At 37.6% G+C, this 14,633-nt stretch overlaps 1 protein-coding gene across 2 annotated transcripts in view; it reads right to left on the minus strand.

Moving 5' to 3' along the window:
- Positions 1 to 14,633, minus strand: part of IL15 (interleukin 15) — a 93,776-nt gene that overhangs the window by 11,419 nt on the left and 67,724 nt on the right. For both annotated transcript variants that reach the window (XM_055550265.1, XM_055550263.1), the window contains exons 2-4: positions 6,339 to 6,437; positions 5,124 to 5,221; positions 3,470 to 3,554 (exon numbers count right to left, since the gene is read on the minus strand). In XM_055550265.1, the coding sequence (XP_055406240.1) occupies positions 3,470 to 3,554; positions 5,124 to 5,221; positions 6,339 to 6,350 (195 nt within the window). In that variant the 5' untranslated portion in view covers positions 6,351 to 6,437. The remainder of the gene's footprint in view (positions 1 to 3,469; positions 3,555 to 5,123; positions 5,222 to 6,338; positions 6,438 to 14,633) is intronic.

Consider the following 14,633-nt stretch of genomic DNA (forward strand, 5'->3'; position numbering starts at 1 on the left):
TTTGAAACTGGCTTATTTGAAAAAGTTAGTAGACTTTATTTTTTAAGCAGTTGTAGGTTTGCAGGACATGACCAGAAAAGTTCCCATATGGCCCCAGGCCCCTTCCCAAGTTCCCCCTATTATTAATACCTTATATTAGGATGGTACATCTATTACACCTGATGATTCAATATTGATACATTTTCAGCTAAAGTCCATAGATTACATTAGGGTTCACTGTTGGTATTGTATACCTATAGTTATTAAAATGTGTAATGACATGCATTGATCATTATGGTTATATACAAAATAGTTCCACTGCCCTAAAAGTCACCTGTTCTCTAATCTCTCATCTGTCCCTTTTTCCTAACCACTGGTAATCACTGATGATTTTATCGTATCCAACCTTTTCCAGAATGTCACATAGTTGGAATCATACACAGTATGTAGCCTATTCTGACTGGCTTCTTTCACTTAGCAGATGGGTTTTAGGGATCCTCTTTACCTTTTCATGGCTAAGTAGCTCGTTTCTTTTTATCTACTGAGTAACGTTGCATGTATGGATGAACTACAGTTTGTTTACCCCATTTACTATTTTTACACAGTTGTATATGGATCTCCACTGAAACCAGCTGATCTGGAGATTCTATTTGGGGAGCTTGTATATGGTGAATTCAAAGTATTTAGTAGTTATAGGAGAGTTCATCTTATCTATTTCATCTTGGCTACATTTTGATAGGTTGTGGTTTGTGAGAAAATTGTCCATTTCCTCTAAATTATCAAATTTATGAGAATCAAGTTGCTCATGGTTTTTCTTTGGTATCCTTTTAATGTTTGTAGGTTCTGTAGTAAGACCCCAGTTTCAGTCCTGATACTAATGGTATCTATCATCTCTTATCTTTGTCAGGATTTCTAAAGGTTTATCAATTTTATTGATTTTTTTCCACAAGTAATGGGCTTTATATTTAGTTGATTTTTCTCTATTGCTTTCCTAACTTGAATTTCATTACTTTTTGTTTTTGTCTTTATTACTTCCTTCCTTCTGCATGGGTTAGATTTATTTTGCTCTTCTTTCCCCAGTTTCTTGAGGCACTAATTTAGATTGGTGATCTGAGATCTTTCCTCTTTTCTAACGTAATCATTTAATTTTATCAGTTTTCCATTCAGTAATGCTTTAGCTAAATCCCACAGATCTTCCTATGGTGCATTTTTGTCTTCATTCAGTTCTATACTTTATATCCTTTGAGACTTGCTCTTTGACCCACACAATATTTCTAAGTGTATAATTTAATTTCCAAGAGATTTTCCTGTTGTATTTATGTAATCAACTTCTACTTGAGTTCACTGTGGTTGGACAACGTATGCTGCATGATTTCAGTCCTGATAAATGTGTTCCAGTTTATTTTATGGCTCAGGATACATCCAGTCTTGGTGAGTGGTGCCTGAGAAGAATGTTTATTAGCTGTTGTTCTGTGAAGTGTTCTATCCATGGCATTAGATATTGTTGGTAGACTGTGCTATCCAGTTCTTCTATATCCTTTCTGATTTTCTGTCTAATAGTTCTATTTGTCACTGAGGAAGTGCTAAAATCAACTATATTTATGGACTCATCTGTTTCTCCTTTTGGATCTATTATTTGTTTTTGCTTCTTACATTTTGAGGCTCTGCTGTTTGGTGGGTACACATTTAAGATCATTATGTTTTCCTGGTGATTAATCTCTTTTACCAAGGTGTAATGTGTCTCCTGACTCTAGTAATTTTATCTGCTGTTAAGTTTGCATTCTGTGATATGAATATAGCCATTTCTGATTTTTAAAATTATTGTGTGTATGACTATGTGTGTGTGCCTCAGTTTCCCAGAGCTGCTGTAGCAAGGTACCACAAAGTGAGGGCCTCAACTAACAATTCATACTCCTACAGTTCAAAGCCAGGGATTCCACTGAGCCTGTTCCCTCTGCAGGTACTAGAGAACTGTCACTCCTGGCTCCCCAACCCTTGCTGCATCGTGCCAGTCATTCCAATCTTCTTTGGCTTGTGGCTGCCTGTTCTCACAGGGCCTTCTTCCCTGTGTTTATGTATCCTATTCTCTTCTTATAAGGACAATAGTCAAGGATTTAGGGCCCACCTCGCCTCACTGTAATCTCACCCTAACTGAGTATACTTGCAAAGACTTCTGAGGTCTAGGTGAATGTGAATTTAGGGGTGGACACTATTCAGTCTACTACAGCATGACATATTCTTTTCCCTTTCTTAATTTCAACCTACCCATTTCCTTGCAGACAGCACAAAATAAGTTTGTATTTTGTCAACGATTTGGCTGATCTATGTCTTTTTGTTAATATTCTTTTTCTCCTCTCCTTCTAGGATGATAATGCCAGGAAGGCTGGATCTTTTATTGTCCCCAAAATCCCTGAGGCTTTATTTACTTTTTTCTAATCTGTTTCTCTCTATTCTACCCTCGAGTTGACTGTCTTTCCTCTGTCATATTCATTCTGCTAATGAGCCTCTTCAGTCTGTTTTATATCTCAGCTATTGTATTTTTTAGTTCTGTAATTTCCATTTGCTGTGTTTTTACATATTGTATTTCTTCGCTAAGACTTTCTGAGTTGTTTTCTGTTTTATTTTCAGTTGTTCCAAGGATATCCACAGTTGCTTGCTGGCACATCTTCCCGATGGCTGCTTTGAAATTCTTGTCAAATAATTCCAACATCTAATCCATCTCAGTTTCAGAGTCTGTTTCAGATGCTGTTCTCATTCAAGTTGTGATTTTCCTGCTTTTTGGTTTGAAAACTGATTCTTCCATATATTCTGGTATTTAGGATATTATGTAAGGAGACCCTGGTCCTACGTAAGTCTTGTAGTTTAGTGTGCAGCCACTCTGTGTAGGCTCAGCACAGAGGTGCTGACCTAAGTTTGTATGCTATGACTCTTGATGGTTTAGTTTTCAGAAGCTTTGTGGTGCAAATTTGGAAGGTTTGGTACACCTGCTGCCCCTGAGATGCTCACTGGTCCTCTTGTGTTGCCCGCACAACAATGCAGCCCCTATTTCTCTCCTCTACAGCTTCTGCCAGAACAACCGGTGTCTCCAGAGAGGGTTTTCTAGCCCATGGAAGAGAGAGTCCTTCCCTGGGTCAGTCTATTTCCCCTACAAGGGTCACCAAGTCACCTGGCTTTTCTGCTAACGAGCCTCTCCGGTCTGTTTTATATCTGAAGGATGTATCTGGTATATATCTGACAGGAAAAGGGAGTCTCTCTGGCCTGTGGTCACAGAGAGCTCTTCATGCTAGGCCACTTATAAATTGAGGTTTAAAGGTAATTGCTCTCTGAAAATTCTAAATAAAAGATTTCATTGGAGGTTCTATGAGGCATACCAATTCTACCAAAACAGTATTGTTTTATGTGAGATTTCATTAAGACTGACAGCAAAACACAGGCGTAACAGACTCCATAGCAATTATACGAAATAGTTTATGGAAAAATGAGTACTTACTTGAATAAGATGCTCAATTGTTTTCAAATCATTTATTACATACTGCCAGTTTGCTTCTGTTTTGGGAAGACCTGCACTGATACAGCTGAAAGCAAAACCAAAGAGCAAAGCATTTTGAATGAACATAATACTGTCTTGATGAATACTACAGGCAAAAGAGCAATCAAGACCTTTTTATTCCAACAAGTGAAAAAATGAGTGCTATCTTTGCCTTTGTGCCTCATGGATGAATATAAACACTGAACATATAGTACAATTTTGGTGCTTTACACTAGCTTGATGACCAACCTGGATTACAGAAAAATCTAATTCAGAGGGATAATTTATATATACTACTACTACTAAGTGGCTTCAGTCGTGTCCGACTCTGTGCTACCCCATAGACAGCAGCCCACCAGGTTCCCCCGTCCCTGGGATTCTCCAGGCAAGAACACTGGAGTGGGTTGCCATTTCCTTCTCCAATGCATGAAAGTGGAAAGTGAAAGTGAAGCCGCTCAGTTGTGTCCGACTCTTCGTGACCCCATGGACTGCAGTCTACCAGGCTCCTCCGTCCATGGGATTTTCCAGGCAAGAGTGCTGGAGTGGGTTGCCATCGCCTTCTCCAAATTTATAGAAAAGCTGGTGCAATTTATCACATTGAAAGAAAAACATTGCTTGATATGTGACTGTGCCCAGAATATGTTTTTGAATAAATTTTACTTTCCTTTAAGTAGAAGTCCCATCAGACTTTTAAGTCTAAGAGGGTAAAATCATTAAATAAGCAATCACCTTTTTCATGTAAGGATTTTGACAGTAAATATATTCCCCTTACATGCACCTTATAGCAGCTTTCTCCATAAACATTATGGACTCGGGCCTAGTCACAAAACTAGATCATACAACTTACTTAGTTTTGTAAAATGGAAATTTAATATCAGGACAAAAGATACACACACTGACCAAGTAACTGCAGAATAATTCTTAGAGCTTCAGGAAAAATAGTTGCTCCCTGATGGATCCAGGACAGAAGCATGCAAGCCAAAACTCTTCTGTTTTTGAGAAGAGGAGTTACCTGCACAAATCTATGGTTCCCCATAATATGAAGGCATTGGCAGAATAAAACTGAACTGCAAGTCAGATGGCAAAACTACAGGTGGGGTGAGTGCAGTATATTAGTTGCTTCTAACAGAGAAGGAAAAAGTTAATAGGCATGGCAAAATATGAATGTTTATTAGGAGGAAAATCAAAAGGCCTAAATGGAGAAACAAATGTTTCAAACTGAACTAAGATGGGGCTCAAAGGATAGGAAGAGTCAATGCCAGGGGTAGATAAAACAAAAAAGTAACATGGGTAAGCCCTCAATATCTATTTTCTTACTGGTGTCAAAATGACACAGGATGTTAATAAAGAGTTTCCTTCCAAGTTTAGTCAGATACCAAGAAGTCCAATTTATTTGCAGGATGTAATACTCATTTGGAATTTTATAAGAATATAGAAATTCTCTGTAGGATGTTTACCAAACCTCCTCTGAATCTCCATAATCTGCTACCACATCCCACATACTGAGAACCTAAAGATTTAAGCAATGAACACGAACCAATTTAATAGAGAAGATATTGAAGAACAATGATCCTGGTTATTAACATGATGATTCTATGCTGAAAAATAAAATTACCCCAAAATGAAGACATGAATGCCAGCCTCTGTTAAAAAATGACTGTTCAGAAGTAAACACAAGTAGCACTGGATGGAAGTACTTCTCAAATATGGTTTCTGAAAAATAAAATCACAGACAAAGTGGTTAAACTTCTCAGTGAAAAACTGAGATTCAAAATGATACCTTATCATATTTTTAGGTTCCAAAATGTAAATATATCAAACTTTCAGAATTCCTTATTGGAATTAATGAAATTAGAATGTATCTTTTTTGCTTTCTCCCCTACCTTCAACTTTGTCTCCTACATGAAAAGTTTTTTAATACATATTTCTCCAGATACATTTCAATAATAATGATGCATAGAAAATATGGTTATTTACTAATTTACCTATATGGTAATATAATTTGTTTCTATTATCCTTAACTTCCTTCTCATCCTTATTTCCTTTTTTCTTCTTTTTTTCTTTCTTCCTTTTTAATTGTCCAACATATTTCATGTTAGTTATATGAATTACTAATATAGGTATGCTAGTTATATAATAATTCCACATAACAATATGAAAATTAATTACATATTAATATCATTTGGAGACAAACTGAATAGAAATGGAACCAACCAAATATACTCTATGCTATCTTAAGACTTGATATATAATACATTTTCTGGGTGATTTAGGAAGATTACTTATCTCAGAACTTCCTGGGGTTTTGATATTTCTGCCTGCCTCTTTCATGTGGTCAAAATCTTTATAGTTTCAGAGAGCAATGCTTTTTCTAGTTTTTGGCCATGGGATCTCAGCCCCCTAACCAGGGATCAACCCCACAGCCCCCTGCATTGGAAGGCAGAGTTGTAACCACTGAACCGCCAGGGAAGTCCCCAAAGAGCAGTGTTGACTTAACTTCTAAGAATCTGTGCTCCATGTTATTCACACTGAAAGAATGAATAACAGCTAGACCTTGTTTTCAAAGACTACACAACTTATTGATTAGACATTTAAGGAACAAAATAGAGTGAGATAAGTGAAAAACAACATGAAGAGCACATCAAGGTGTTAATAGACTTTAAAAACCTAGTTTATTTATTTTCAAAATAAGAATAACCCACATGTCAACAGACATCTGTGACATCCCAAAATCTCCAGAGAAGAACCATATAAATTATTATGAAGTATCTGAGACACAAATGACCTTTTAAGAAAAGTCCATATACTATCTTCATCTAGTTTTTCTTACCAAAATTCTCATTACTCAATGCCAGAGTAAATCTTTCAGTATCGAAGAAGAGCTGGCTATGGCAATGGGTTTCCAGCAGCCATCCATCCAGAATACTTCCTACAATACAACCCAGAGTAAAGAGGATCCATTAAAAACACAAGTGGACTAGTAGGGGGAAAGAAAGGGAAGAGAATTAACAGTTATTGAGCACCAACTTTTTCACAGTCACTCTGTTAATTACTTAGAAATGTGTATCTCATTTAATCATCAGAACAATCCTATGACGGAGGGTTGGCAACTTTTGGGTGAGCCGCCCAGGCCCCACAGGAAGTACAAGACAGCCACGATCTGAGACCAGGTTTGTCTGATAACAAAGCCCAAGTCCTTTCCACTATATTAGGTTCTTGAATTGACTGAATTCCAAAGACATATTAATGAAAAGCTGAAGCAGCCAAATACCTTAATGCATATAAACTGACTATTAATATAATTTACAACAGAAGTAGCTACTTCTATAGACATTGAATAGATGTCTTCAGTCTTTATATCACTGTTAACTGAAACATCATTTGAGGATTTCATAAGTAACACTCAAACTCTTTTAAATTCCCTACTTCCTTTTTAGTTGTAGGATCCCCCCACTCCACATTGTTCAAGAAACAGGATTTCCTGAGCTGGGACCAAGCAGTACAAAGGGTGATACGATTGTTAATGAGGCCTCATGAAGCTGCTTGAGTAAGCAATGAGAATTTCAATCCTGGGCTTTTGCATCAGTGAGTCTCCACACACGCAGGATGTTAAAATCTTACCAGTCAGACTTTCACTGTCCTGCCCTGGTGTAAGTCAAGGACAACTAACAGCTTTAGTCAGAATGCTCCATGCCAAGTATGGTAGAATAAGTAGGAAATGACCTCAAAGACTTCTAACAAATAATGATAATAAAAACCAGTGTTAACTGAGGATATTTTTACAGCTCTGTTAATTTGGCAAAAGAACTGAAGTGGTTTTCTGGCTGACAGACAGATTTTCATAACAGCTTTGGAAGTTTCGACATTCCATACTTCTGTGGATCAATAACTTTACTAAGAATGTGAGTGTGTATAATCCAGGAGAGTAAAGAAGATCCAAAAAGGTAAAATACTCTGTAACTTTCTCTTTGAGTAAGACTCCGTGTTAACATTTAATATAATTATCACTCATGATGGCAATACTAATTAGAGTAGGAATTGTTTACCAAGTGCTTTTAAGTCTACAAAATTATTTCACATACATTGTCATATTCCATCCTGGCAATATCTTTATATGAGAGATATAACTCTTCTTTTACAGTGAAGAAGTTGAGGTTCTGAGAGGTTAAGTGACTTGCTTCAGATAAATGTCATACATGTGGCTATCAAAATTCTACCTCACAATCCAGGTTGCACAGGTAGAAGAGAGATGCAAGAAATAATAAACTCTGGTTGAGAAGTGGAGGTCCTTACTATAGAAAGCAGCTGATCCATCCCATGTGAATCATAAAAAGTCATTGCTCTCTGATAGTTTACAAACAGGTCTTTCATTTGTGGTTGCCAAGGGAGAGAGAGGTGAGAGAGGGATGGACTGGGAGTTTGGAATTAATAGATGCAAAATAGTATACACAGAATGGGTAAACATCAAGGTCCTACTGCATAGCACAGGGAACTATATTCAATATCTTCAGGTAAACCATAATGGAAAAGAATATAAAAAAGAACACATGTGTTTATTTATATACATGTGTGTGTGTGTAACTGAATCACTTTGCTGTAAGCAGAAATTAACAAGATGTTGTAAATTAACTGTACTTCAATAAAAAAACAGACAAACATGTTTGAAACTGTTGTGATGTGAAACAGAACTCAAGTCCTTTCACAAACATCATCTCATTTGACCCCTACAAAGTACCTGTTAGATAAAACTGGCTGAAACCAGTTAATTACTTTCTGAGACCAGAAGTGTAGCGATGAAATAAACTGTCCACTTCCTTATAAAGTCATATTTGTGGAGAACTATGGAAGCAGGGTTTAATCCCGGCACACTGTTTGCATATGGTCATGAAAGGCCCTAACAGTCAGCATCTTTGAAGTGTCCTTCGTACATGACCTGCATACCTAGATCCAAGAATAAAAAAGACTAAATCCAAGCCCTACTGTCAAAGGGTTATCAGAGTTGAAGCTGATTTTTTTGGACTCCTGAGACAGGGTCTCACTGCAGGGCACTCCCTGAACTTAGGGCAGCAATACTATCTGTGTCACTGCCTACGAGTCAGACATCGTGAAAAGGGGACAATGCACACATGGGGTGGCTCCAGTAGCTTTAATTCTGGACTGACTCGTGAAAACAATTGTAAATATTCTGCGTGCTAAGTTGCTTCAGTTGGGTCCGACTCTTAGTGACCCTACGGGCTATAGCCTGCCAGGCTCCTCTGTCCATGGGATTCTCTAGGCAAGAATACTAGAGTAGGTTGCCATCCCTCCAGGGGGTCTTCCCAACCCAGGGACTGAATCCGTGTTTCTTAAGTCTCCTGCATTGGCAAGTGGTTTCTCTACCACTAGCACCAGCTGGATTGGAGAAGGAAATAGCAACCCACTCCAGTGTTCTTGCCTGGAGAATCCCAGGGACGGGGAAGCCTGGTGGGCTGCCATCTCTGGGGTCGCACAGAGTTGGACACAACTGAGTGACTTAGCAGCAGCAGCAGCAGCAGCACCTGGGAAGCCCCTATTCTATACCAATAGTAGTTTTTCTCAGTGAGGAAAAACAATCTAGCGTACTGCTGTTTTCTTTTGCTTTATTCTGCTTAATTATTTACCTGCCCAGTCACACATTTAAAATAAACTTAAATAGGCTCTGCAAGAAAAGAAGGGCTATAAGTATTGGTTTATTTGGTACACATATTCAGCTAGTCACTCAAAAAAAAAACTAAAACCGAGGGCAGACCAAGGTTGAATGCTTATGTGGAATATAAAAAATGTAAGATTACATGGCTGTCCTTAACCATTTAGTATGCATTTATTGAGTACTTACTACTTGCTGGATGTTTCGGTATGACCGAGGCATTCCTGTTCACAAAGCAAATCAGTGAACACAGAAGCACCTTGGTTTCAGGAAGAAAGATGGACTATATATAGTATACATAAGTAAATGGATTATATATCTCATTAAAGAGTGGCTAAATGATACAGGAAAAAGAAAACAGGTAAGAAGGACAAGGTTGCAACTTTAAGAAGGGTGATGTTCTAGAAGTCAAGTGAGAAAAGTACATTCAGGAAAAGGAAATGAAGAGCATGTCAGATGTGCTGACAGGTCAAGGAAGACACAGACTGAGTGCTTACCAGTGTGCTTAGCAACATGAAGGTCATGGGTCACACTGAAAAGAGCACTTAGAGGGAGTAATGGAGGCAGAAGCCTACATGAAATGGGCAGCAGAGAAAGGGAAAGGATTCTAAATTGCTAGTGCAGACAATGTTTTGAAGAATATTGCTCCAAAAGGTGATAATAGATGGTAGAAAGTGAGGGAAATAAGAGCACATTTGTATGCTGCGGTAAAAACTGATTGTGGAAGAGAGGGGGACAATTGTCAGAGGGACACTCTTAAATAGGGCTTCCCTGGTGGCTCAGATGGTAAAGAATCTGCCTGCAAAGCAGGAGACCCGGGTTCAATCCCTGGGTCAGGAAGATCCCCTGAGGAGGGAAATGGCTACCCACTCCAGTATTCTTGCCTGGAAAATTCCATGGACAGAGGAGCCTAGCAGGCTACAGTACATGGAGTCCCAAAGACTTGGATACAACTGAGCAATTAACACACACACAAGAGAGGGGAACGATTGTCAGAGTGATATTCTTGAATAGGCAAGTGAGGATGATATCTGGGATATTGTGATTTGTAATATATATTTGGTCTTCATTCTCATTTCTGGCCCACAGCTCCTAAAACCCTAGGAATTTCTAGTGATGAGGGCAATAAGGAGTCTTTGAGAGTGATGAGATCTTTTATTATGATCATGAGGTGACTTTTGGACTCCACCCAAGGATGTGGGCTGGTTTCAGGAAGAACCAACTATGTGATCAGAGAAGGCAATGGATCCCACTCCAGCACTCTTGCCTGGCAAATCCCATGGACGGAGGAGCCTGGTGGGCCGCAGTCCATGGTGTCGCTAAGAGTCGGACACGACTGAGCAACTTCACTTTCACTTTTTACTTTCATGCACTGGAGAAGGAAATGGCAACCCACTCCAGTGTTCTTGCCTGGAGAATCCCAGGGACGGGGAAGCCTGGTGGGCTGCTGTTTATGGGGTCACACAGAGTCGGACATGACTGAAGTGACTTAGCAGCAGCAGCAGCAGCATTAAGGGAGTATAAGAGACATGTGTCTAGGTAATATTGCTTTTTTTTTTTTTTAATTGTGGAGCTTCATAAAGGATGGGTTAATGGAATCATGGGGCTTTCCTGATGGCTCAGTGGTAAAGAATCTGCTTGCCAAGCAGGAGATGTGGGTTTGATCCCTGGGTGGGGAATATCCCCTGGAGAAGAAAATGGCAACCCACTCCAGTATTCTTGCCTGGGAAATCCCATGGACAGACAAGCCTAGTGGGTTATAGTCCATAGGGTCACAAAGAGTTGGACGAGACTTTGGAACTAAACACTTCAATTGAATCATATCTTGAAGAACAGATAGATTTTAGATATGAACAAAAGGAAAAACAACACTTTAGGTGGAGAAAAGAGCCTGACAAGGACTTGTGTACTCAGAGAAAAGTGAGTCATTTGATAATGGTGTGAAAGTAACGGGAGGAAATTGTAAACAAAACTGTCCCTATTGTATATAGCAGGAGTCAGTAAACATTCTGTAAAGGGTCAGATAGTAAACGTCATGCTTTATAAATCTTGTAGTCTCTGTTTCAACTATCTAATAAGGCTGACACAATGTGAAAACAGCCATATACAACGCATGAATGAATGCGTGTATCCAATACAACTTTACTTATCAAAATAGACTGTTGATGGATTTGACCCACAGGCCAGCCTCTGACACGTATGGATTTCATAAGCAGTCCCAATTTCAGTAGAGTTGAGAAAGTGGTATCTTTAACATCTTGAATTGTCCTGCCATTAAGTGTACTGGCATTTTTTCAGTAACTTCTTTCAAGCTGATTTCAACTGACACCAATATTATGAAACTTTCAAATAAGAAATTTCTTAAACACACAATCTGTGTTCAATATTAAGGCTAAAAAAATCCAGTGTGAACTATCTTACCACGAGTTACTACGGTGACTTTTAAAAATTACTTCCATTTAAAAACAAGATTTGGTGCACTGGGATGACCCTGAGGGGTGGGATGGGGAGGGAGGTGGGTGGGAGGGTCAGGATGGGGAACACATGTACACCCATGGCTGATTCATGTGAATATATGTGAATATATTGTGGCAAAAACCACCACAATATTATAAAGTAGTTAGCCTCCAATTAAAATAAAATAAATAAATAAAAATTAAAACAAGATTTGAAGTTGGCATTTAATTTTCATGACTCCACACAATATGTTTTTAAGGCCTATGAATCACAACAGTTTATCAAAACAACAAAAATAAATGATTAAGTAAGATGTTTTTAGTATTCAAAAAATGCTATTTCGTATAAGACCTATAAAATAATATACATATATATATTTTAAATAAAACAACATGAAGTTCTTGGAGTACTTAAATTGCTTAACTATACTGAAATGCTTCCAAACACATCACAGTCATTTAAATATCACACTGTCAAGGACAAAGGTAGTTATAAATTTTGGACACCTTAGTTGCCATGACAACTCAAAAGGCCTTAACTAGACAGATGCTATTACAGAAAATGAATATAGAAACACCTAAGGTAGTTTATCTTCAAAGACAACAATGATGCATGTGTGTGTGTATGCATGGTAGCCGTTCAGGCGTGTCTGACTCTCTGTGACCCCATGGGCTGTAGCCCGCCAGGCTCTACTGCCCATGGAAGTCTCCAGGCAAGAATATTGGAGTGGATAGCCATCTCCTTCTCCAGACAATGAAGCATATATGTAGCTAAAGGGCATATACAAACGGTGCTCTTACCACTCTTCGATAATAGTTCTACACAGCATGTGCATTTTTTATCATTTGGTGTAAGAGTTGTTGAAAAATGTTTTGGGTAAATGTTTTTAAGAAAGGCTAACTCTAGGGCAGGTATAAGTAGACAGCTTCTGCAGAGTAGCACAACTTTAATACTTAACCTACTGTCCAGAAATGGTCAATAAGATGTATTCCTCTAGCTTAGTTTCCAAAAGCACTTTGTTCCAAAAAGTGGTGAGGATGAAACCATAGTACAGAAGGACATTAGTATTTGAGAAAGAGGATAAAGAACATTCTTCCTACCAGACCTCAGAAAATTTAAAATCCACTGAATGTCTGTGAAATAATAATGTGAAAATACATTCTAGGAAAATGAAAAAAAAGTTATCCAGGAAAAAGAAAAATATGGGATATAAGAAATCATGGAGCCCAACACATGTCATATTCACACTTGGGTATAAATAACCGCCACATTTTTTTTAAGTTTTTTTAATAAATCTCATTCATTCATTTAATTTTGCAAAAATGTAAGATTCTTGTGGTAGAAAGTTTAATTATCTTGTTCATTACTGAAATCCAAAACAAAAAAGCATACTAGGTACATAACGAGCACATATCACATCTTTGTTGGATTTTTTCACTTCTTTACAATTACACTGCCCCCATAACACACACACACACACACACACACACACACACACACTCAGAACTATCAGACTCTCACCCGCACTTGCTTCCCTCTCCAGCAGGTGTCCCAGTCGGCCACTGTAATACTATCCTAAAGAGAATCGAAATCTTCCTCCACTGAGTTTTCTCCACATTTCACCTTTCTGATCCTTTTATTTTGCCAGTGTCCAATTCCAAGCTACATAGTATTGTTGGAAAAAATGTTCCCTTATAATTTTTTGAGATGCAATTTTTAATTGGGCCTTCTCTACATCTTGCTAATGATTTCTGGTTCTTTCTGACATCCCCCCACTATACTTTTAAAATCAATTTTATTGATATAATAAAGTGATAAAACATACCCATTTTAGGTATATGATATGCAGAGTTTTGATAACTGTATACATCCATGAAATTGCTCCAACAACAACAGAAAACAGCTATAATCATCAAAATTTCTCCCATGCCCCATCACAGTCATACCAGTCCCAACCTTAACACCAGGCAACTCCTGACCTAATATGTACTTTTCCAGATAGCAGTGTGGAAGGAAAATCACAGATAAATTCCACGTGGTAAATATTGTGAGAAAAGAAGAGGAAAACTCATGCTAAGATTATTACTTTATTTGGTGAACAGGCAGCACTTCATGATGATTAATTGCAGAAATCAAAAGTTCACTATAGAAAAAAAATCCTGGATATATCATAATTTTCAAGCTTAAAAATAAAATAAAGTAAAATGAGGCAAAGAAAACTTAAGCAAACTAACAGAAGGTAATGGTAAGCATAAAAGGAGAAAATTAAACAAAGAAATCACAATAAGAAGTTCACACATAAAAAGTAACGTAGCAGTAGTAAATCTAAATATACAAGCACATTCACCCATACATGAAAAGATGTGATTAAAAACTACATTTGATTACTAAAAGACACTTGGATTGAGTTTTAAAAATAGAGAGGCAGAAAGATAACAGATAATGTTTTTTTAATATGGTTTTTGTAAAAAGTGAAACAAAAATGTTACAAAAAGCTTGAAAATGAAAGTACAAGAAAAGATATGCTAAGCAAATATGAGTATAGTAATAATAATACCATAAAATTAGAATTCAAGACAAAAATACAATTAGAATTCTAAGCAATACAAAGATAATAGATATGGATGAAAGTTACAATCTGTAAGAGGATATGAAGCTTTATGCTTCTAAGAATATAGTTTCCAATATATAACAATATCGCTTCAAATTATATAAAGGAAAATCTAATAGAAAAACAAGGAGTCATTTAAAAATCTTAAACTGTGCTCAGAAATTTAAACATAAACATGAGTAGGGCTGTGGTTTGGGTGTGTGAGTTAGCTAGTTCTCAAAACACCACCACCACCACCGTCATCTTGTAGCCTCTGCAATTTCTGTTATGTAAGTACCTCACCATACTGATTTCAAGTCACAGTGTTTTAACATCTGGCTCACAAAATTTCTGCATATTTAACCATTGGCTCAGCCAATTCGAGCTGGCTCTAGCACACCACTGCCTGTGGT

The sequence above is a fragment of the Bubalus kerabau genome, chromosome 16 (assembly GCF_029407905.1).
Source record: "Bubalus kerabau isolate K-KA32 ecotype Philippines breed swamp buffalo chromosome 16, PCC_UOA_SB_1v2, whole genome shotgun sequence".
Classification (NCBI taxonomy): domain Eukaryota; kingdom Metazoa; phylum Chordata; class Mammalia; order Artiodactyla; family Bovidae; genus Bubalus; species Bubalus kerabau.